The sequence below is a fragment of the Tyto alba genome, unplaced genomic scaffold, assembly GCF_018691265.1.
Source record: "Tyto alba isolate M040663 unplaced genomic scaffold, T.alba_DEE_v4.0 Super-Scaffold_6, whole genome shotgun sequence".
NCBI classification, from domain to species: Eukaryota; Metazoa; Chordata; class Aves; order Strigiformes; family Tytonidae; genus Tyto; species Tyto alba.
Window position 1 is genome coordinate 38748777 of NW_024881327.1, and position 22440 is coordinate 38771216.

The window sequence follows — 22440 nt, forward strand, 5'->3', positions numbered from 1 at the left end:
CACAAAAGCAGAGAAGAGGGGGAGAATTCCTTCCCTCGACCTCTTGGCCACACTTCTTTTGATGCAACCCAGCTTTCTGGTCTGTGAGTGTACATTACCGGCTCATATTCAGTTTTCCATCCACCAATACCCTCGAATCCTTTTCCACGGGGCTGCTCTCAATCCTTTCATCACCCAGCCTGTACTTGTGCATGGATCCATGTGCAGGACCTTGCACTTGGCCTTGCTGAACTTCATGAGGTTTGCACAGGCCCACCTCTCAAGCCTGTCCAGGACCCTCTGGATGGCATCCCTTCCCTCCAGTGTGTCAACTGCACCACACAGCTTGGTGTCAGCAAACTTGTTGAGGATGCACTCAATCCCACTGTCCATGTCACCAACAAAGATGTTACACAGTGCCGGTCTGAACACTGACCCCTGAGGAATGGTCTGGTTCTGTCAATGGGCAGGCGTTCTCTGGTATCCTGAAGCTACTGCAGCCCAGGGAAGCTCCCCTGGAGGTCAAGGGCTGAATATTTCACACCTGGGAACCTCATCCTCTCCTCCCAGCACTTCATGGTACTAATTCCCCTGACAGGAGTCCTCTCTGGCACGTTCACAATGTACTTTGTAGTTACAGTGCCCAGGTGTGATGCAGGAGGGTAGGTGGAGGCCTCCCAAATATACTGTCTGCTCAGGGTGCCACACTGACAGCACAGTGAGGAGCAAAATGAAGCCTCTAGTGCTTAAAGCATAAGTCTCTTGTGACCTGAAGAGCCAGACTCTGCAGCTGAGAGCTTCTACAGACCAGTATCCCTTCTTCATTAGGCACAAAGGGAAGACTTAAAACACACTGAACACTGGCTTACCATAGCTTAATTGAAGAGATGATAAGTCAGTTTGTCTGATATATCTTGGTATGAGGGCTCATCACTGTAGCACCAAGATTCGCACCACTTCGAGTTTGCCTCATGTTTTCTTCCCCAGCTCTGTCTGCTGTAGGTACTGTTCATGTCCTGTATGGGTAAAGCAGACAGACTGCTTGGTCAGAGATGGGCAGGCTCCTCAAAGGCTGCACTCAACTGAGTATTCATAAAGTTCCAAGACAAAAATTAATATCCATTCTGACTGTGGACAAAGATGTTGTGTACGCTGCAGAACTAAAAAATACTTAAAATCCCTTTTGTGTTATCATCTATTCGGAGGTACTTCTAGCATCATTGGCGGGTGCTGGAGCTGTAACTCTAATTTTACTACCATTAAATAGCTGAAGAGAATTCTTTGAATTGTCATATGTATTGAATTATCATTATATGTAATTTATGCAAGGTAGGTTTGAGTTTGCAAAAAGCCTGAAGCATTTAAAAGATGTGAGCCCTTCTTGCTTCAGTGTAAGCTCTGAAACATGGGAGTTTTGGTGAGCCCCACTTACAGATTAACTCTCTGATAAAAATAATCATGTCATTTATTAATGACAGAAAAGGGCAATTATCATGACCAAAAAAAAAAAAAAGCAGCCTACATGGAAAAAGCCTGGAAGTGTATACTGAGCCCAGCAAATATTTTTAACAATGGATTAAACAGATTTATTTAGTTTCCTGTCCACAAATTGTCTGTGAAAGGACAGTGTTTTCCGGAATATGTTTTTTATTTCAATACACTAATATTTAATGCAAACAAATTACAGCTTCTAGATTTCTCATAAATTGCAAGCATCTGGTACACTCTATTCTATAGCTGTAGAAATTAATGGCAGTATTCAGTTCTGAAACCTGTCAAAAGCCTGTGTTTGAGCTCAGCAATTGAGTGTGTATTATAGAAGATGGGGTATTGCTGGTGGTTCTTCATTGTGCATCCCAACTTTTGATAAGCAAATTTCATTTAGTCACTCATGAACATCCAGAGGAAAACAGTTTTGTTCTTTTAACTAAGGTCACCCCATGAAAAGTCTTCATTGCTATCTGGCTTTTCTATAAACAATGGACAATTTGAAAAGGTAGTTTTTGTCATTTTTTTCCAAGTAATTCATGTTTACTTGTGTATTCTCAAGAAATCTAATTTCAAGTACCTCTAGTTTTTAGCTCTTTGTTTGCTGTCTATCTTTAACTAAGATCAGTCTCTCCTTTCCTGTCTTTTCAACAGCTACAAACCACCTTAAGTGTATCCTTGTAAACCTGATTACTGACAGAGACTGAACAGTCAACGCATACCAGGGATAAATACAGCAATTACACCTATTTACAGCTGTATCTCTTTTCTGCATTATTATTATTATTACTAAGTGGTTATTAAAAATAGTGCAGCCTTCAGAGCTGCTTCGATTGTCATCTTGGCAAAGCGAGGACCATGCCTCGGTTGCACATGGCGCCTTTGGCAGTGCTGTGTTAGGGGGCTGTTGATGCTGTTTGGTGCTGTGGCGTGGCGTGGCAGTGGGCAGCGTGAGTCCGTGGTGGTGCAGGCTGAGCCAGGGGCTCCAGTAATAGTCACAACAAAAAGGCAGCATCTGGCTGTGTGTGACAGCATAAGCAGCCGAGACAGATGAACAAACTGCTCTGGTTCATCCCTTCTCGCTCACTGCTTGTGTCCTGAAGGAAGTTTCTGCTGTTGGTTTTTGGTCCTTCTATCACAGCACATCTCGGCTGCTCGTAGGCACTGGGGCTTTCACGCTGGTGGATGCAGAGGACCTGCACCCTTCTGCTCCACCAAATCCATGCTTCCCCCTGAAATGAAGGGAAATAGTCCTCCAGAGCTGTCAGCGTGGAGTCCTTGACTTAGGTGGGCCCTTCTATTTCTGCCCAGGAGAGGGCAATCCGGCACCCAGGCATCAGCCAGCTCACCACACCATGTCTTGAGGCTCCTTCAGGTGTTGGAGGGCCTGTGTGGTTAGTGCCTGGCCAGAGGGACACACAACATGGCTCTGTCTCCTCTGGTGGGGTCTGACGGCACACTTCTCCCGAGCTCTCCTTCCTCAGCGGGGGATTGCGGGCCACATCCCGGCGCCTCCCTGCTCTGGTGTGCCATGTCCCTCCACGCCCGGGCACAGCACCCACGCAGGGGCCGGGTGAGCCTCGGCAGCCGCGGGGGTGGTACAGCCCTTCCTTTTGGGGCTCCGCATGGCGGGGTAAGGCTCTCCGCTTTGAGGCACAGCAGTATTCGCACATACCCCCCCAGCCCCCCCCCCCCCCCCCCGTGTAAATGCAATTCTTCACACACTGTCTCCTCATCTGTTTGCAGCCGTGCATACGCTGGCATAGGAATATATTAATTTTTAGATTTAGGAAGACTAACTAGTCTCTTCCTCCTGTTTTCCTCCACATCTTTTTTCCTCTGCTCACATTAAACTCTTGTTTGCAGATTAAGGAATTTATTGATTGTCCTAAATCTTGGCCCAGAAATTTGCCTTCACCCCCAGAGCCACTTTGGGTAGCGGCTTGATGCCAGCAGTGCAGGGGTTTGGAGCAGCCCAGGCAGCGGGGATGGCTGCACGCCCCCTAACCATCATTCCCGGAGTGCACATGGAACTTTAAAGGTGGCAGATCCAAGTGGGAATCCAGATGACACTGTTAGGATCCCTGTAACTGTATTTTCCTTTGATTCTGCCTCCTGTTTTACTGTTCTGTGCATCACACTGGTCTAGATGGTACCAGGCAACTGGAAGTACTGCCGGAGCCTGTAATTAGCAGGTTCCTACCCTGGGACTTGCTTCTTGCCGGTGGGCTGTAGGTGTGTGATAATTTGCCAGTTAATCAATGGGAATTATTAAAATATCACTGCATATTTTTGCTTTGTGCTAGACCCATACAGAGAAGCTCTGGGGTATAGGGGGAGTATCTGGAGTTCCCAATCATGCAACCAAATCCTACTGCTCATTCACTTTCAGCACTCAGAGTTTGTCTTTTTTTTTATTTTTTTTTTATTTTCAAGCAGCCTCTTCCTTTCCCCCCAACCCAGCCAAAATGAAAAATATTAATATTATTGCCATGTTTAACTTCTTGAAACAGTGAATTTTACCTTAGTCAAAAAGTCCTTAAAACAGATGTAAGTTTGCAAGCTACGCAAAATTCCACCATTTTAATTACAAAAAGAAGTGTGTTCCTTCTTGGGCAAATATGTTTTGCTTTGGATTTGCTTTGTAAACAAAGTAAAATCCACAGTTTGGTGAGTTTAATTTTTTTTTTTTTGACATTTATTTAAATAGGTGGTAGTTCAGCCATAAAATTTGTGTATATTAGTGCTGTAACTCTGTAATTTTTCTGGTCATTATGGTTTTAGGCTTTAAGGTAGCCTTGCCAGGATCTGTTTAAGAGTACAAGGTAGACGCAGGGAAGTTTTCTCCTAGGTACACAGCCATGTTACAGGCTTCTGTGCAGGCAGTGAACCCTGGCATAGCACTGTCACTGTCACTTGCAGCACTATCGAGCCAAACGTTGTACGTGCTATTTATTAAACTCAGCAAGTCCTGTGATGGTACTGGAGCAACAGCATAGTGTTGCTACATAGCTGGGGAGCGTTTAAAGAGGGAAGTGAAATACCCCATGCATTATCTGCTGGCTCTGTGTTTAGTGACAGAAGCTGTGGGAAGTCTATAAAACAGCTCAATACGTCACTTCTTATGGAAACTGTTATTCTACAAGCGCGTACAGAAATAGTTTTGCTAAACAGCAACTGGTATGTCAAAGATAAATTGTGATCCCAATCAGTGGTCACTAGAATTAAACGATGAACTTTTGTATTTTATCTTGGAAAGAGAACTCAGATTTTCCAGATTTAGCCAAGTGCCCGTGAAACTGGAATTTTTCAAATGTCTTAAAATATTCCTACATCCAGTCAGAGTCGAATGAATTTTCTGGCAGTGGGTGAAGCTGTATCACACTCAAATATTTTTGGGGATTATTACATAAATTTAGAAAACATAATGGTGCATGCCTTGATTTCCCCATCTGTGAAATGGGCGATTCCGCAGCGTTCCTGCAAAGCACCCCAGCTGAGAACCGCTGTGACTGCAGCTGATTGTTATTCTCTTAATCATATTAGTTAACTAAATCTGTTCCTAGAGTGGTTCCATTTGCTTGAATGAATTTACATGAGAGATTAATTCAGCTCTGTTTATTGTTGTTTTTACATTTATTCAGTACTGTAAATAATGCCTGATACTTTACAGCTGTGTATAAAGACACAGTCTGTGCTTCAAGGGCTTTTGTGTACAGGTAATTTGGAGGCTCCCCTCTTAAACCTCGCACTTTCCTTGTAGCGGATGAGCCCATTTTGTTTCCTCTATATTTTGAGGACTTTTTGTTCACGTGGTATCCGCTCCCAGCACTTTCCTGCGAGTATGATTCAACAGATAAAGTTCATCTTTCACCCCTAAAGGGTGATTACCTCCCCTTTGCCCTCCCCTCCTTCCTCGGATCCCACACCCCCCCCCCCCCCCCCTTCACACTCCCGCCCCCCACCCCAATTTTAGATATCTTTCTTTTGCAACGTACTCTAACCGCTACTGGGTTTATGCACAGCAATGATCCTGAAAATAGGGACCCGGCTCCTACCTAGCTGCCGCCACCTTTAAACCGGATAGCTGAATTTAAAACGATCCGTTTGTTTATTCCCAGCCCCGCCGAACGGGATTGCCGGCAGTAGTTCGGGAGCTCGTTCTCCCACCGGGCTCTGTGTTTTTACATTTTTTTTTTTAATTTTTTTTTTTTTTTTCCCCCCGGAGATTTCTGATACTAGCATTTGACTGCTCTCCATTGTGTGAAGTGGGGTGGATGGAGGTTATTTCTTTGTGCAGGCTCCCCGTCCCCGGCCATCCCGCCTCTGGTGCAGCAGCAAGGCCGCCCTCCCTCCCGTCCCCCCGAAGTGTTGATGAGGGGGTGCAGCCCCCCCCCCCCCCCCCCCCCAGGCGCCGGCGGGGTGGCGAGCGCTGCCGAAGCCTCGGTAGCCCAGCACGGCCACTTGGAGCTGGCAGAGCCGCGCTGAGGGGAGCCGTCTCGGCGCGGGTGAATCACCAGCTGCAAGCGGCGGGGATTGTCGTGGCCTGTGTTTATGTATTTTGTAGTAATCACATTTCTGACATTACCCAAGCGTGCTCCTCACAGAGGGTGATTGGCTCAGGCAGCTTTTAAACCACCTATATGCTAACAAGCCTTGCTGCCAGGTTCCTGAGGGGTCCTGGCTGGGAAAAATTAAACCCAAACCTTAGACCTCTGTCAGGCGGAGGGGAAAATTATATTTTTGAACTAGTCTCCAGCGCGGACAGGAAATGACCCCTCCAGGAACCGCTGCTTTAAAAACGAGCGGCGGTGCCTGAGGCTCCCCAGCCTCTCTCTCCCCCTCTGGAGCCGGAGCGCTCCCGCGCCCGCGCCCGCTCCCGCGCCCGCGCCCCCCCCGGCTCCCGCTATAGCGGGCTCCCACAGCACTTCCCCGCCAGAGCGTGCAGCCTGGATGTGTGTGTGTGTGCGCGCTGCTACTTTGTACTGTGAAGAACACACAGCCCATGTGCTCTGTATGGATGTTGATGATACTCTGTGTAGCTTGAATCTCTGCAAGCAGGCAAGATGTCCAGCACACCACATGACCCTTTCTATTCTTCTCCTTTTGGCCCATTTTATAGGAGACACACACCATACATGGTGCAACCAGAGTACCGAATATATGAGATGAACAAGCGGCTGCAGTCGCGGACGGAGGTAAGTCCCTCAGCCTTGTTTTCCTGTGCATGGACCGTGGTAGGTTTCAGCCCGAATTCCAGCTGAAGCGTCCCACTAGACAGTACAGTATATGCAGGCACGAACCCTAATTAATTTAGTAGTTTAATTGGGTAATCCCTCATTATGTTTCCACGCAGAGCAACTCTTTGAGGAGATACCAGCTTAGGCTGAAATCTTGAAATTACAGTACAGCACTTCAGGATTGATTATAATGCTGGTCTCAGGAAATTTCTTCACCTTACTGTGTTGTTTGCTCAGGATCTGTCCTGCTGGCATTTGCAGCTATAGTATTGCAAGGTATCGCTTGAGCTTTTGCACAAAACTAATTCAGAAATGTTGCAGCTTTAGGGAGAGGGGCGAACCTTTCTCTGGTTTTGTTTTGTAAACTCGTTAAAATTAAAAATGAATGATAACAGAAAACAGGAGCAGAGTTTTAAAAACTTATTCCTAGTCTGCACTTAAAGAACACATGTTCAGGACGACCGACAAGAGAAATTCATGTTTACATTTAGAATGCAGTCGCTTTCAGCCGGAGAGATAGATGATCGGTTCACGACTTTATCCTATAGCTGTCAAAAGTACCCAATAATGTAAACTACATTCACTGTTGGTTTTGCTTTGTATAATCTGTTAGTGGTTTATACACCCTGGCTTCTAAATCCAGATCAGCCACCACAAAGAATATGCTGAATGGGAAGGGGAAATACTTTTGTCACTTAAAGACAAAAAACAGTGGAGGCTGCATCTTGTTATTTAGGTGGTTAAATAAAGCACACTTTTTAGTCTGTTGAAATGAAAAGTGTGCGGACTGAATCAGGCTGCATTTTTGGCCATGCGTCTGTGTTTGTGCAGCAAACATTCTTGGTGCTGCAATTTTCCATAGTAGTTTACTAGTCGTGTCCTGAAAACACTTTTAAAAAGTATTAATCTTTTAGAAGGAATGGCTTTATGGGGAGGCAAATATCTGCCAGATTCGTGCCATGAAGCACGGTAGAGGATCTCAGATTGATCTGTTTGTTGTGTTGTATTTCTTGAAGAGAACATGAGGTTATCATAAAATAAAACACACATGCCTGAATTGTCAGCTAAGCCATGGAGAATCTGTGACGTTTAATGTATATGATACAGCTAACGAGATGTGACCTGCTTTCTGATTGGGTAACGCTACGGGGTAACGGCATTTCTAACACTGATACCACTCCTGGGCTTAAAACATTGCTGGGGAGTCACTGGTAAATACACTTCGTGCTGGCTCAAAACTCCAAGCAGCTCATCGCTCCCCAAATCATGGCAACTGTTTGTCGGTTTTGCCCCAAGTTGTTGCCTGCGGAGTGTCACTGCCATTTAGACAGAACGAGGGGGCTTGGGGGGTTTATTTGCTACTGTTTATTTGTCAGTGTCTTGTAACTCTGTTCCTTACATTTCTGTACACGTTCATGTAGTAATTTCTAGACTTTTTCAAATTAAAAGAATGAATGTTTCATTAAGAGATTCCTTCAGGGTTTTATATACAAGCTGTTCTGAAAAGCTGTCAGTGCTAATTTAGCCTTTTTACATATTGTTTTAGTGGTACTTTTAATAATTGACCAGTTTCTGGTTGCAGCTCCTTTACAAATGTTGCATTAGAAAAGTTTTTGAGGGACTTGTGAAACAACCTCCCCCTTCCTCCGTTGCTGAGTTGTGCTGGGTTAGACTTTTGTGCATTTAATTGCAGTTTTTGCTGTGCATGTTTACATGGATTGTGGGCAAAAAACAATAACCTACTCTTCCTTGCTAGTATTGCCATAGGTTTCAGCAAAATTTTACTTTGACAGACAGTGCTTAGTTAACGAAGGCCTTATGCTCCAGCATATTTTTATTTGCTCAGAGTAAAAATACTTTTGACTTGTGATTGTTCAATGTTTACATTCCGGTTCTCTGTTTTTTAATTTGGAAGCTCTGTGTTGTAAGCATTGTTGTTTGTTGAAATGTATTTTCTATCTAGCTTCATCTCATCTCGTTCTCCAATTAAAACACCTTCCTTAATCAAAAAAAAAAAAAAAAAAAAAGATTGAATTAGTTTCCTGGGACACTTAGAGTGGCTAGGTGTGGACAGCCTGCAAAGAATCATGCTGGCTTCTGGGGCAGGTTGGGAGTGGAAGTTTCACATTAATTTTACGCGCTTCCAAGCACGTTTGGGATTGGTAGCTGAAGGCTGCTGGAGCATGTATAACTAGCTCTGAATTTTTTGAATCCAGACTGATGGAGCCCTGTATGTCATGGAAGGAATGTGCTTGTGCTGTGGGTGATACAGGCTTGCTGCATGAGCGTTTCTCTTCAGGCAGTCTTTGGCATAATGTAGGCACTGGTCTCTGAAGGAGGCTGCTTGTACTCTGTGAGCCCCAGGGGGTAGGTGAGCACAAGCAAAGCAGCTTAAGGGGAAAGGAATTACAAAGGAACTCTCCAAAAGACTGGGGGTAGCAAGCTGGTAGATTCCGCTTGGACCCGACTTCTGGAGAGAGACATTGGCAAGTGAGGGTGTGTTAAAAAATGGGAACCTACAGCTTTTATCCTAAATGCATCTGTGGAAAGCCTTTGGGATTTTCCTGTTTTCCTACAAAATAAAAATATTCTTAATAATCCTTTAGAGCCGGATTCTCTGCTGTCCCTTGCAGTGGTGGAAGTTCCAAGGCAGAGTAAAACATACAGAGTTTCATAAAATTGTACAGAGGGTGGATGGAGAGTCTGTCAAAGAAGTATCTGTATGTCACATTTATCTGTTTTCTCCTCTCCATCTGTAGAGCCCACCTTTGTAGGGAATTCCTGTAGCTGCTCTCCAGAACTCTCCAGAGACACCATTAGGGAATCCACCAGTAAATGCTATTTCTACTCCTGCTCTCCCAGCAGCAGGGTCTACGGGGTGTTGGGGGAGGTAGAAGTGCCCTCAAAGTGGCTCTGCACTTGGGGACCCTCCCTGAGAAATCCACTGCTTCCACTCCGGTTTGTGTCAGCAGTGGGTGGAAGAGAATAATAGTCAGCGTGAAGGATGTGCTTGGTGTGTTAAGCAGACAAAGTACAGAGCGATAAAGAAAGGTCATTTAGATGCAGCATGGCTATCTTTGTTGTTCTTGTTTTCTTTAGGAAGAAATGGTAGTCATGAAAGCAAAGAATTAGCAACTCTAGCTTGTGCTAGATGTGCAAACTTTTACTCTCCAAACTTCTTCCAACTTTATGGGCTCCTCAGGCAGAACCTACAACTGCCTTTTAAAAATCAGGGTCAGTCTTAGGCGAAGAATTCCAATCACACCCAGGCAGGGGGTGGTTTTATGATGTAAGTACTGGCAAAAGTCCACCACCTAGCTAATTCTTATTTGATCTAAAGTAAATTAGGGAGTCTGAGTTACTAACTAGTGTACAGGAACACCTTACCTTCCTTAAAAGTTGTTCAAAGAAATCTAATCTGGTAATACTTTTTTCTAAATGGAAATTAATATGAGCTTTCTTAATAATACTTTGGGAGCATCTAGTGCTATTTTGTAATGCATCAACAATCCTGATTTAAAGAAGCAAAATGAATATTTAAATGTTTAATAATCTCTGGCAGATATAGAGATAAATCTTACTTACTTCTATCATAGTTGATTAACTTTCTGGTTAACCAAAATGCAGCTGTTTCCTTGCTCTGTGTGTGGTTTTAAGGATTTCATTACTGTTCACTCAAACTCAGTTTATCTCAATATTTTTATATCTGTGTTAGTTTAACATTTCAAGAAAGCAATCCTGTTGTGGCATAATCAGTTTCTGAAGTTCTAGGTAGCTATATACAACATAGGTAAATTAGCTTCAATTTTTTCTGGTTTTCATAAAACTCAATGTCTAAAAAAAAGCCTGTTTTCCTCTTTGATGTTGTAAATCCTTTTCTGTTCTAATTTTTAATCATTTGAAATTGCTCACACTTAAAAGAAAGCAAAAGGTGATTATATCTTGTATATAATTATTTTTCAGTAACATTGCAGTGCATGGCAGATAGATCACTTCTAGTTGCTGACAGCTTGAAGTTTGAGGCATTGCTTTATTGCCAATAATCAAAGAAATGTATCAAGTCTTTCATTTGTTTATTTAGTTCCCTATGTTGTTAGAACTTTTGAGTATCACAGTATATTAAATTCACCTGTATCTCTCTGTCAGTGCAAGCGATTATGCTTTGCATCACTATTGTATGGAAAACACAGCTTTCCTTCTGGCTGAGAGAGTGGTGCTTGAAGGGTGACTAGAGAACTTGATTAGTAGCATATTTGTTTTAAAGACAATCAGCTTAATCAAATCATATTAAACCCTTATTAAACTGTATAGTGAATTTAACAAAAGTAGAGATTTCATGATGAAAGAAAATGTAAGAAAATTAAAAGGAAAATAAAGGAGAATGTTACGATTATTTAAAAGCTACTAAATGAACAAGAATCTTACACAGACATTCATATTCAGCCAAATATTTAAAGCAAATCAAAGCAAAACAAAATTTCTGCAGTTTAATGGAAATCTCTTATTTTACTTCCTCACATTGCTATCTGATGAAATAATCTTTTCTTCTTCTTCCTGATGCATTTTTAATACATTAGTCATAAAAAAATATGTTGTGACATCACATTTGTTCATATAGCAACTTAGTATCGTAAACAGATCTTTAATACTGTGTACATAAGTCTGAGTTTGTCCAATGAGTTTGTTTTGTTGAGGGAAAAACACATAAACTTATGTCTCAAAGTATTTTCGAGGAAATATTCTTCTACCCACAAATACACTAATAGTTAGCAATTCTAGGAACATGAGTAAAGTATTTTGAAAGAGTACTTATAAACCATGCTTTGCTGAAACTAAAAGGTCAGTTTTAAAAGAAAACCCTCAAACTCCTTTAGGCAGACACTGATTTCAGAATGGATTCAAGCCTCTTCTTACTGATTGTCTTTTATTTCATATAGTTTTTTCATCCCTTTTAAAAATTTCAGTTGCAGCTGTTTTCAATTAAAATTGTTACAAACTAACAATTCTTATGAGGCTGGGGGAGGAAAAAAAGACTCTACTTCCTCTCCATGCTGATCCTTAGCTTACAATCAGGGATGTCTTGCTGTTTTTTTTTTTTGTTTGTTTTTTTTTTTTTTTTTTTCCTCCTGAAGTTATAATATAGAGTGTAAACTCTGCACATGTAAGAAACAGGGAGCTTTTGGGGGCAGGAGCTGGTGAAGGGGGAGGAAGAGTCAGTGTGCAAGTGTAAAAATGGATCTCAGCTGCAAGTCACTCTGATGCTTGCTAGATCATTTTCTATAAAGAAACCTTTTCAACCCTTCCTTCTCTCTTTTTCATTCTTTACTCTTTAAACCATAAATCCACTTAAAAAAACTTAAACTCGGTCTTTCCCTGATGTAAACAAGATTTACTATGCAGATCCAGTCTCAAAAATAGAAGCCTCTGGATGGTGAGAAGGAACAAAATAGAGATCATAACAAGGGCCCAGTCCTGTGCTCTTATTTAAGCTGGAGTTTTGCCTGCAGTAGAACTGCAAGATCAGATAAAAAAAAAAAAATCATTTGTTTTTGGTATATACACTTTCTTTGTTTAGAGAAAAAAGGAACAGGCAGATTGCTAAACTCATTGCAATATTTTTAGTTGGGCTCTTCACTTCAAATGGTATTTTTTTGTATCTTTTTGCCAAAAGTTGCATATCTGCTGTAAACAGGCATTCCAACCGTGCCGCTACTTTGTTCAGTTGCTTCCTCCCCAAGAAGAGTTTTCTTTCCTGCACTGTACTGTGTAAACAGGCCAGCATATATTCTCAGTTTTGCTGGGTGCTCTTTTCCAAAAGTTGTTTCTGGGCTACTTGAAACCTCAGAGGGGTGATCCTGGCAGGGACAAGGTTACCCCAAAATGGCTGATGATTTGTCTCCAAAAGACTGTGGTAGGGCAGGGCCCATTGGCCAGGTCTCAGTGATCTTATTTATTAGGCAAAAATAGCAGTGAAAGAAACCTCCCTGAACCCATGGCTGAAATCTTCTCCCTAGGTTTGTGTCTTTCTTTTCCCCAGTACATTCTTTCTGTGTTTGGTTACTGTTAGAATTTCAGAGAGAAAGCACTTTATGGTCAGTCACCACATTGTGGTGGATGGCCATGCCCTTCTAAACTAAAGCCTGTAAGTTAGTGGTCTAAGCCAAATGTACGTGGTACTCCTGATGTAACTGGGGTTAAACTAGAACCACCTACGGACCATAAACCTCTGTATAGGAACAGTTGATGCTTCTGGAGACAACTCTGGCACTTTCATGCCTCATGGGGCTAGTGAAAAGTCACTGACCTGGAAAAATTAGACCCCTGCAGGACTAAATGTGAACTAGGACTTGGTGGCTTTCTAAGCCTATCACCTCTTCAGGACTCAAGAGTGTTGATAGTGTAGTCTTTGCAAAGGCCCAAAACTTTACAGGAGCAGGCTGTCCTCTCTGTGAGACTTGGGTTGCCTTGACACCACCTTGCTGTTTATACACCATTGTCAAGAAGACATAGTCATGAAGCTCCTGGCCAGGGTGGTGTTCCTGTCTGCATCATACAGACTTGAAGCGTGAGACTTGAGCATAGCAGACGTCTTTTTTTATGAAAAACTCTGATAACTACAGCCAAAATATAAGTATCAAACTAGAATTTCTCCCTAAGGTCCTTTCTGTTGTCAGTATTCACATCCAGGTAACTGGCTAGGGCAGAGTCACAGACTCACAACTGACATAGCAAAGCCATTCACTTTACATGAATTTCTAAATGTACTTCAAATCTAATGCCTGGTTATCTGCAAACTAAGTAGTCAGGTCCTTGTGTCCTTCCAAGCAACTAATAAATTAGAACATTGCTGTAATATCTGTCACACGTGATCTGCGATACCTGTTGATATTCATCTTTCCCAGCTCTAAGCCAGTCAGCTTGCCAAGCCTAGTTAGCTGAGCAGAAATGTTCAAATCTGTCTGTACCATTTCTGTGTATGTTTAAAAAGGGAAGGGGTGAAATCTAGTCTCTGGGTATAGTTTACTCACAGATTCAACATCTGTCCAGATCCTGTCCATTTTACACAACTGCTAGCTGTGCTCTAGAGCACCCTTCATGATGCAGAAGAATTGCACGGGCTACTTGGATGACCTTATCTGTTGCATTCAGAGGGCAAATGTAACATTATGTGTGTATAGAAGTGATCATATTTGGAAACCCTTGATTAAGGCAGACCCAAGATTAGACCTAATCATAGGTCCACTGTACTCTTTCTTCAAAAACTAAATACCTGAAAAAAACAACTGTCCCTGTTTGAGTATTATTATGTGCAGTCTTACATCACCTGTGCAGCAGACTATTTTTACTTTTCTTTTGGACTTGAAAACATTTGTTTTTTCTAACTACGTTTTTTTATTAGATTATTTTTTATAGTATATTGAGAAAATTATGACTTCCAGTACATTGCACATTTAAAGTATTTCATGTCCCTTATTGTGTTTCTTGTTCCAGTTGTGCAGTTTTGCTTCAGCCATTAGTAGAAGATGGTATCAGAGAAAGAACTGCCATCAGTCCTAGAGCAGGTTACAAAGGTATTTCTGAAATATTAATGACCACATTATACAAAAAGAAATATTCTGAATCTTTACATACAGTAGTCACATGGAAAGTGGAAAGAAAATGCTCAGAAAACAAGAAAGTAAATAGAGTGAAACATTTTCATTTTATTATTAAGCTGAAGTACCCTCAGCACACTTCATCCCTCATGAAGGCAGTCAGCAGCACCAGCATTCCTAACCATCTCCTCTTCTATGAACTAGAGACCTCCAGGGTGCGATTGGGAAGGCAGGCATGAAACCTGCTTTGCCGCTGTTTTGCAACCAGGGTAGTATTTTACAGCTGGAAGAGAGCAACATGAAATGACTCGCACCTAGAATGCTGTTTTCTTTGTGCAGTTTAGTGAAGTCTCACATGTGGGTTATGTGGTGGTGGTGGAAGTCCTACAACTGTCTGTTTTACTCTGTCCCCCATATTCTGATAGTGACTTGCCTTTTCACATCAGTGTCACCATCTTCTGTAAATCTTATATCCACTTTAAGTAACAAAAATGGTTCAGAGTTACTCCATTTCACATCACAATAATGTTACTGTGACTAGAAAGGAAAAGAACTACTGTAAAATAGTTCCTTTAGAGCAAATGAAAATTACTCTTCTTGAAGTTGTTCAGCATCTTGCAGGAAGCATCTTCTTTCCTTCTGGTACTTGGCTAGCATTTCTTCACCTTTCTTCTTCACCATACCAAGATGTTAAAAACATTGACAGAATATAGATTCTATATGTGCATTTGGAACCAAAGCTCTTGCTGTAATGGATGAAGGCAATACAATAGCTCTATCACTTCTACCTCGACTTAATCACTGGAGTATCAGTTAACCCTTAGGGTAATTAGGTAATAATGTTGTTGATGTGATTTGAAGTATCATTTTAAGCAATTAGAAGTTCAGATATAATGTGATGCAATTATGCATTATATAGTGCATCTATCCATTTTACAGAGCAAAAATTACCATATGTTTTGTGGGAAGCTTGGCATTTTGCACTGACTGGAGCTCTGCTTGTATTTACGAACAGCATGCCTGTAAACTATGGTAATAACTCTTTGAAGGCCACACCTATGCACATTGCTGATTATGTTAAAAACCATAGGCCTATTTTAATGAATATGTTGGCATGAATAATGGGACATGAAAAGCCAACACACTGGGTAAAGGTTCGTTACCTGAGTGCAACAAATACTACACACAGAATTTCCATGACTATTCACTTGAGTTTAACAGTGAATTTGCTTTGGCTATGCTTATGTTCTTTATGCATTTCTATGAATGTTTGATCTATGGAGTTTTATTCCTACAAATAATTGCAGAATGCAAATTTAAATTTGTTAAGCATTCTGGTAAGAAGTTGCTATTTTATATGGGCTAAGCCGAGAGACAGTTTCCTGTTTTGAGTTTCCAAAACCTCCCAGATAGAACCATGATACTTAAAAATTAAACACACCACAGAAGAATCTCTGACTGCTTTGTAGTGAGGACTGACTGGTGTATGGGTGTAAAACAAACTAATGGCAATGACTGGTGGCAGTAGGAAAATTACAGGTCAGTAAATATAATGTATGTGCATATTTTTCTTTTTGTGGGACAGGTGCTGCTTATCATGCAGTTACTTTAGCAAAACGTAATAAGAAAGAATTGGTGAAAAAATTGAAAGCTTCCTGACATTTTAAACTCTAGCTCCATCTGTGCTCATCCAGTCAAGGATGCGAAACAGTAACACACAATATATGAACAATCACAGCATCCAGTCTTAGCAGAATATTGCCTGCTTACAGCACACTACTTGTTATTAAAGATGAGTAAAAATATGTCTTAAATTTGAATAATTAATGCATTCAAATAAATTGTTATTAATTCCTAGCAACTCTGGGTAGAACGAAATGGAATTCATAAAATCTACTATTTGATGTGAATGATTAGCTCAGGTCTTTTCAGTACCTCTTAACACTCTGTCAGGGTTAATAATGCAAAGTAAAAAGATTTGCCAAGATGCCAGTACACCAAGTACACCTCTTCTGACGGTGCTGTAAGATTATTTAACACCCACATCAAGAGCATCCTGAAGCAACTGAGTTACACCTTGACTGATTGTTTCATCCATAGGGCTGCACTTCTAAATACGCAGCACAGCACAGACTTCCTTGTACAGAGTGGTGTTAGCACTGGTATGTAACCTGAAGCCACAACCTGCGTGTCTAGACTGACAAGAATCCTGCCAGTTGAGCCACTGTGACACCTTGTGGCTTATGAAGCAACACAAGCATCTTTTCTAAAACTAACAGGTAAAAGCCAGAGGTTAACGGGTATTGATAAATGCCCTCTCATACAACTATCAACAGAAATTGCTTTGCTGGGTTACTTTACTATGTTTTCAAGATACAGTTAAATTAAGCAGTAGTGGGCCCATTTCTCTTCAGGGTCCTTATATTACGAATTTTACTGTGAAGTGTCATAAGATGGGGCATCATTTTGCTAAGTCTGACCTGCTGCTATTAACTCCAGTGCTCCAGTGTTTGCTCATCATTCAGTCTACATAAAGAAACACTGTTTTGGCTGCAGTACAGAGTAAATATTTTATTTGTTTGCAACCATTAATTTGGTTAAGCAAAAGAACACCTGAAGGGAGTAAAGTACTTTTTGGTGCTGAGTATGTTTAAACAGTAGCAGAGTTAAAAGTAACTAAGATATAGTAACCGTTTGGCAGTGGGTACACAACTCTGTAAAAACCCGAATTCGAGGTTAAATAGATCAGTGTTTCAGCTGTGGATAATTAATTAACTGCAATGAAGCTGTGTTTTGCTGAGGAAATTCTCAATAAAATTGAGTCAATAATACATGGAGCTGAGAAGGAACTCTGCTTCTGAGCTCAGGACCTCACAGTACCTGACACTAGTCTCTTGATTGTCACTTGTTACATCTAAAGGAAAGCACATCCATGTTTCCTTCCATGATGATTATGAGCATTTGAGAGGAGTTTCCTGTAAACTCATGCATTATGTCCCATAACACTTTCCTTGGCTCTGTTGCTTTCAAAAACTTGGCAACAACTGGGCTGAAATAGTTGCCTTCTGTTGCCAAATAACTGACTTATTGCTGAATACACTCCCTTAAGATGCAAGGGGTCTGTAACCCTCTATTGTCCCTTTTCTTCAGGTATGTCCACAGTGCTGTCACTTGAACAGAATACGTAGATGTGCATGCACAAACTTGCGTTTAACTTGTTGGTGTGGGAAGCAGTAGCAGCACAGGGCTCAGGGCGTGTAATCTACCTTATTTCAAGAATAGGTATTTTGATTCTTTGCTGAGCTTTATGCTCTTAAAGTTAGGTGGCTACTGATGTTCACACACAATCCTGTCTTCATGATGTGTAACGTTATATTTATTACATGTTTCTTGGGGCTGGGACCATCTTCTCTGTTCTTGTACAGTGCTAGCACAGTGGAGTTCTGGTCTGTATCTGCAGCCCATTTTTAATACTGTGCTATGTATCACAGCTAACTAAAGGCTAAAATTAGATAGCAATATTTAAAATACTTTCAAAATCAAATCTAAATATACCACATTCATTTTGATGTCACAAATCAAAATGTTTTAATTAATACTACATGTATTTATGCACTACAAAGAATTATCTGACTGGAAAATACCATAATACTTGAAGTTCTTGGAAGATAACTGTTTAATGTTATTAACACATTTCGTTACTTCTCAAATAATTCAGCACACCTGTACAATCCTACTGGCTTTGCCAAGCAAGTACAAGTATATTTTAGGGCAGCATTCTGCCAGTTGATTTGTATATATGATATTGTTATTAAACCTGTTACTTTCTTAGAGTGATTCTTCAGTACTTTCATGTCAGTCAAAGAAACTCATTCCAAGTCCATTTTCTTTTAACAGTGGAAAGCCTATCTTATCTTAAATTCACAGGAAAAGCATATTCTCCTCAATGGGAACTGGTGCTGTGGAATACGTATAATATTTCATGAGGATTTGGGGAGGGAATATTGTAAAGTCTTGTATTAAATAAGTTCTTGTAATAAATAAGTAGAGGTGCACCAGAGAGGTTGTTCAAGGGAAGAAAAGCAACACTTATTTTTTCTTTTATTGTTTGCACTCTACTGATTTAATTAGCCAGTGAGAACAGACCCACTTTGAATATTAAAAAGACAAAATCAACCCCACCCCCTTCCCCTCATCCCTACATCTGTTGCCTTTTGGAGACTACTTACAGTACCAAAACTACCCAGAGTCTAATGGATTTTGCTTTTTAACAGACGCTACCTGTATTTGCTTGCAGATAAATGAGGTAGTTATAAATATTTTATTCTGGTTCTGAGGGAAAGGCACTGATTAAATTGTCATTTTGAAAGTAACGGGGCTACCTTAAGCAAAACTAAAACATTTTTGGTGTTACACAAATGAAGGTAGTCACAGTCTTGATATGTTTCTGAATGGTGATCTAATAGCAATATCTTAATGATTTCCATATTATGGAAACATAAAGTGTTCCTGAGACTGCTTGAAGTTGGAAGGAGTGAAGTCCTGTGCAGGGTTATACATTGGTCAGGAGCAGGAGAGCATAGATGGGTAAAACTACTGAAATGATCTCTGCTCTATTTCATTATGCTACTGCCTTCTGCAGTATCAATTAGACGGTCTGAATTTCAATAAGGAAGCAAAGCAGTTCGATGTACCTCTGCTGGGTTAGGCCCGCCCCTGCACAGGAGCTAGAGCCTTCTTTCTAATCGCGGTCTAGAATGTGAGTATTAATGCCTCATCTGGATTACAGTACTGCAGGACCAAGGGATCCTTGTCCTGCTCAGTGCCCATCCTATTTTGGGACCTTTCACCATCTGAGGACCCCAGAATTCCCTTAGCTTTGTTTAACACCATATCTAAAGACAGCATCAAAAAAGGGTGGATTTTTTCAATAGTTTTTTCTCACCATTTTTATAGGTGTATACTAGCTACTTTATTAAACTATTTTTCCTGTTGAAAGAACTCTCCCAATTTTGCTGAAGGTGGCTTTTTAGAAACACAATTACCTATATAATTTTCAAGATTATTATTAGGAAGTATGTGAAACTATTAGGACCATGGGAACTTGGATAAACCCACCTGGTGTGCAAATTTTGTTACCAGAATAGCTGTACTAAGCTAGAGAACACCGAGTGTGATTATAAGAGTCAACGGAGAAACGTAAATTGAGAGCTCATCCCAGCAGTCTTTCCCTTCCTTAGAGATTGATGGCACACAGATGCACGATTGCAAATAACATAGTTTGTGGGCCAATAGTGCTGTTGTGATTTAAACAAGCAAACAAAAAAAAATTTTTCTCTATCACAAGCTTCCTAGGTTTGTTTCAGCCTGATCTTGTAACTGCAGCTCCTCATCCTGTAAAGCTTTCCTGTTTACATCAGTGAATTGAGCGTTTGGCCCTGTATATGAAGGTACTAGATGAAGGTGCAGAAGCTGGTACGGCAAAAATTTGTTTTCTGGATCCTATTCTCATGAGCGTAGCGATTTTAGGTGACTTAGTTCTTAGAGATAAATTTGAGGCACATTAAAAGGACTAGAAGGACATATTCAGCTTTTAAGTGTTGTCCATAGTTGGCTCCCTGATAAAACCCCATGTTCAAGGGCTTAGATTATGTTTGCATTTACCATTTCACCAATGGTTAAGAACAATCGGTACTCGCTGTTAAGGAATACTGTGTAGCAAAACAAGTAACAGAAAGGGGGTGAAGTTTTTCTCAATCAGAAATTTAGCTGGAGAAAAATGTATGGCCCATGAATTAGCAGAATAGGAGGTAGATGTGGCAGGCTGTACGAAGTGCCTCATTTTTCTGAGCTTATCCACGCACCCCTTGAAAAGTGGACTCTTTAGCCTACATTGATAACTATATTAATAAATAACAAATTTTGCAAGATTTGTTATTAGGTTTATTATTCATTTATTTTATTTTGATACCAATAAAAGCCAAATCCTGGACATTTGTGGTTAATATTTTTTCAACCTTTTTCTCCAGCAGCTGCTAGCCTCTACTGCTTTACCGGGAAGGAGAAAGGAGACGATTAAATGAAATTCATAGCCTTTTAGTGTCTGCTCAGCCTGTGACTGGCAGCATGTGGGGTTTGTGGCTGCTGACCTGGCAGACTTACAGCATTTTTATGACGTCAAGTGCACACATCACGGGTCTGTGCAAGTTAAATATGGGCTTCAAACCCCTTCTCCCCAGTTGCTTTTATTTGGGAGACTGAGGACTTCTCCCAGTAAAAATCAGAGCAAAAGAATTGAGCTGCTCATTACAGTTGCGAACCTGTGTGCTTGGCAGCATGGCCTGACTTACTGAGCCCAGCAGCTTTTTTTTTTTTTTTCGTAGATGAGCTTTCTGTGTAGTGCTTTATTTATTTGGTATAGTAAACGATAACTTAGCTGCATCCATTTTTCACTTATTAAAGCAGCAGCAAATCTGAGTTCTGCTGAAATAAATAGCAAATTCTTCATTAGCTTCAACAACACCAGCGCCGTATATCTACCTTAAAGTATGGATTCCTTCAATTTGTTATTAGTATGAACCTTTGGAGTTCTTTTGCTGAGAAGATGAGATTGAAATAATTATCTCTACAAGATTTTATATAGGTTGACAAAATGTTGCTGTCTGTTTCATGTTCAGGTGCATTTAAAACCTGTGGGTGCATTTCAGACCATAAAATAAGTTTAAAAAATAACAGCCACTTGCATTCATAGTTGTCTTCCTTGCATCTACTTAATGATTTATTTATTTCTAGGAATTTCACTTGAAATTCCCAGACATCTAAACCTTTTTCAGCATCAAACTGACCACCGATCTTAAAAAAATCATCTACATCATCACCAACTCAATCATTGACAAGGGCTGGAGGAAATGAAACATCTAGGATCTATTAAGATTTTTATTTATGCTTTTAAATATTGAAATGTGTATTGCTGCTTACCTTTTACACTTTGAGCATGAATCCATTAAAGGAAGCTCTCACAACACAAACAGTTGCATGGCAAAGTGATTTGGGCTAGAAAGCTGGGACCCCACCATGTCATTCTAGAGGAATCGCAAGGAAGGAGACAACTGTGGTGAACACTGATTCATTTATTGCAGTGGTAGAAAGACTTTACCAGGTTCTTCACAAAGATAACAGACTCTTCAATTCTCTCCTGCCTTCTTGCATAAAATGCTTCACCACTGCATTTACCTGCTTTTTATACACTATGCCTTTGAGGTGCAACCTTGGAGTCTTTGGTGAAAGTGATGGCCTGAAATTTTCTCACTACCATGCTTTCAAATAATCCCCTCCTTGCACCCTCAGTGAAGGACACTGTTTTTTATTATTAGCTTGCCTTTGTGATCATTAATATTTTTAGAGGGGGAAGGAGGCTGTTAGGTCAGTAGCCCAGGCCTCGTCAGAAGTCGGCTGAATTTCCACAAACTATGCTAATTCTCTTCAGCTCCCCTGTGCTCCCCCGGAGCCTGTGGAGAGAGCGGGGATGAGGGGATTAAAGCCTCCGAGGTGCTCTGTCACCACTGTACCACGCAGATTGTAAATATATTATTAAAGACAGACGTTTGGGCAACAGGCAGTGCTGCTCCTGGGCTTTTTCAGAGGTCGGTTAAGGAAAGGTCTGAGCTGGAGTGCTGTCAGGTTTTCTACAGGGCAGCCCCGCACCTGGAAGGGAACAGCCAAGTCTGAAGGAGGCAACTGTTGTGCTGGGGCCTAAATCTTTCAGACTGCGGACCCCTGTTGCTTTGTAAATACACTTCGCCGCCTTGCTCCTCTTTCATCCAATACATTTAATTTCTAAACTAAAGAATCGTCTAGGCTGATCTCGTTAATCAAGTACTTGCAGGTGGCCCTTAGGGAAGGAGAAGGCCCTGGAGGGGTTCCGGCTGTAGGAGCCTCCAGCGGAGCGCGGGCAGTATGGCAGCACTGCCGGGGCGCAGGCACCTGGGTCGGCAGCACCTGGGATTCTCAGCCTTAAAAGCAAAAGCTGAAGGAAAGGCTCGTGTTAACGATCAGTAAGTAACTGTATCCTATTCTCACTGGGACCAGTCACTAGAGGGGGTGAGATCTCATATATTAACCTAGAGTATTACAGGCAT

At 41.2% G+C, this 22440-nt stretch overlaps 1 protein-coding gene across 9 annotated transcripts in view; it reads left to right on the forward strand.

The window, feature by feature from the left end:
* LDB2 (LIM domain binding 2) overlaps nucleotides 1–22440 on the forward strand; it is a 374853-nt gene that overhangs the window by 148809 nt on the left and 203604 nt on the right. For 8 of the 9 annotated variants that reach the window (XM_032984519.2, XM_032984522.2, XM_032984521.2 and 5 more), the window contains exon 1: nucleotides 6148–6665. In XM_032984519.2, coding sequence (XP_032840410.1) covers nucleotides 6534–6665 — 132 coding nt within the window. In that variant the 5' untranslated portion in view covers nucleotides 6148–6533. Of the gene's footprint in view, nucleotides 1–6147; nucleotides 6666–22440 lie in introns of those variants that run through there. The other variant, XM_032984524.2, reaches the window with a different exon arrangement.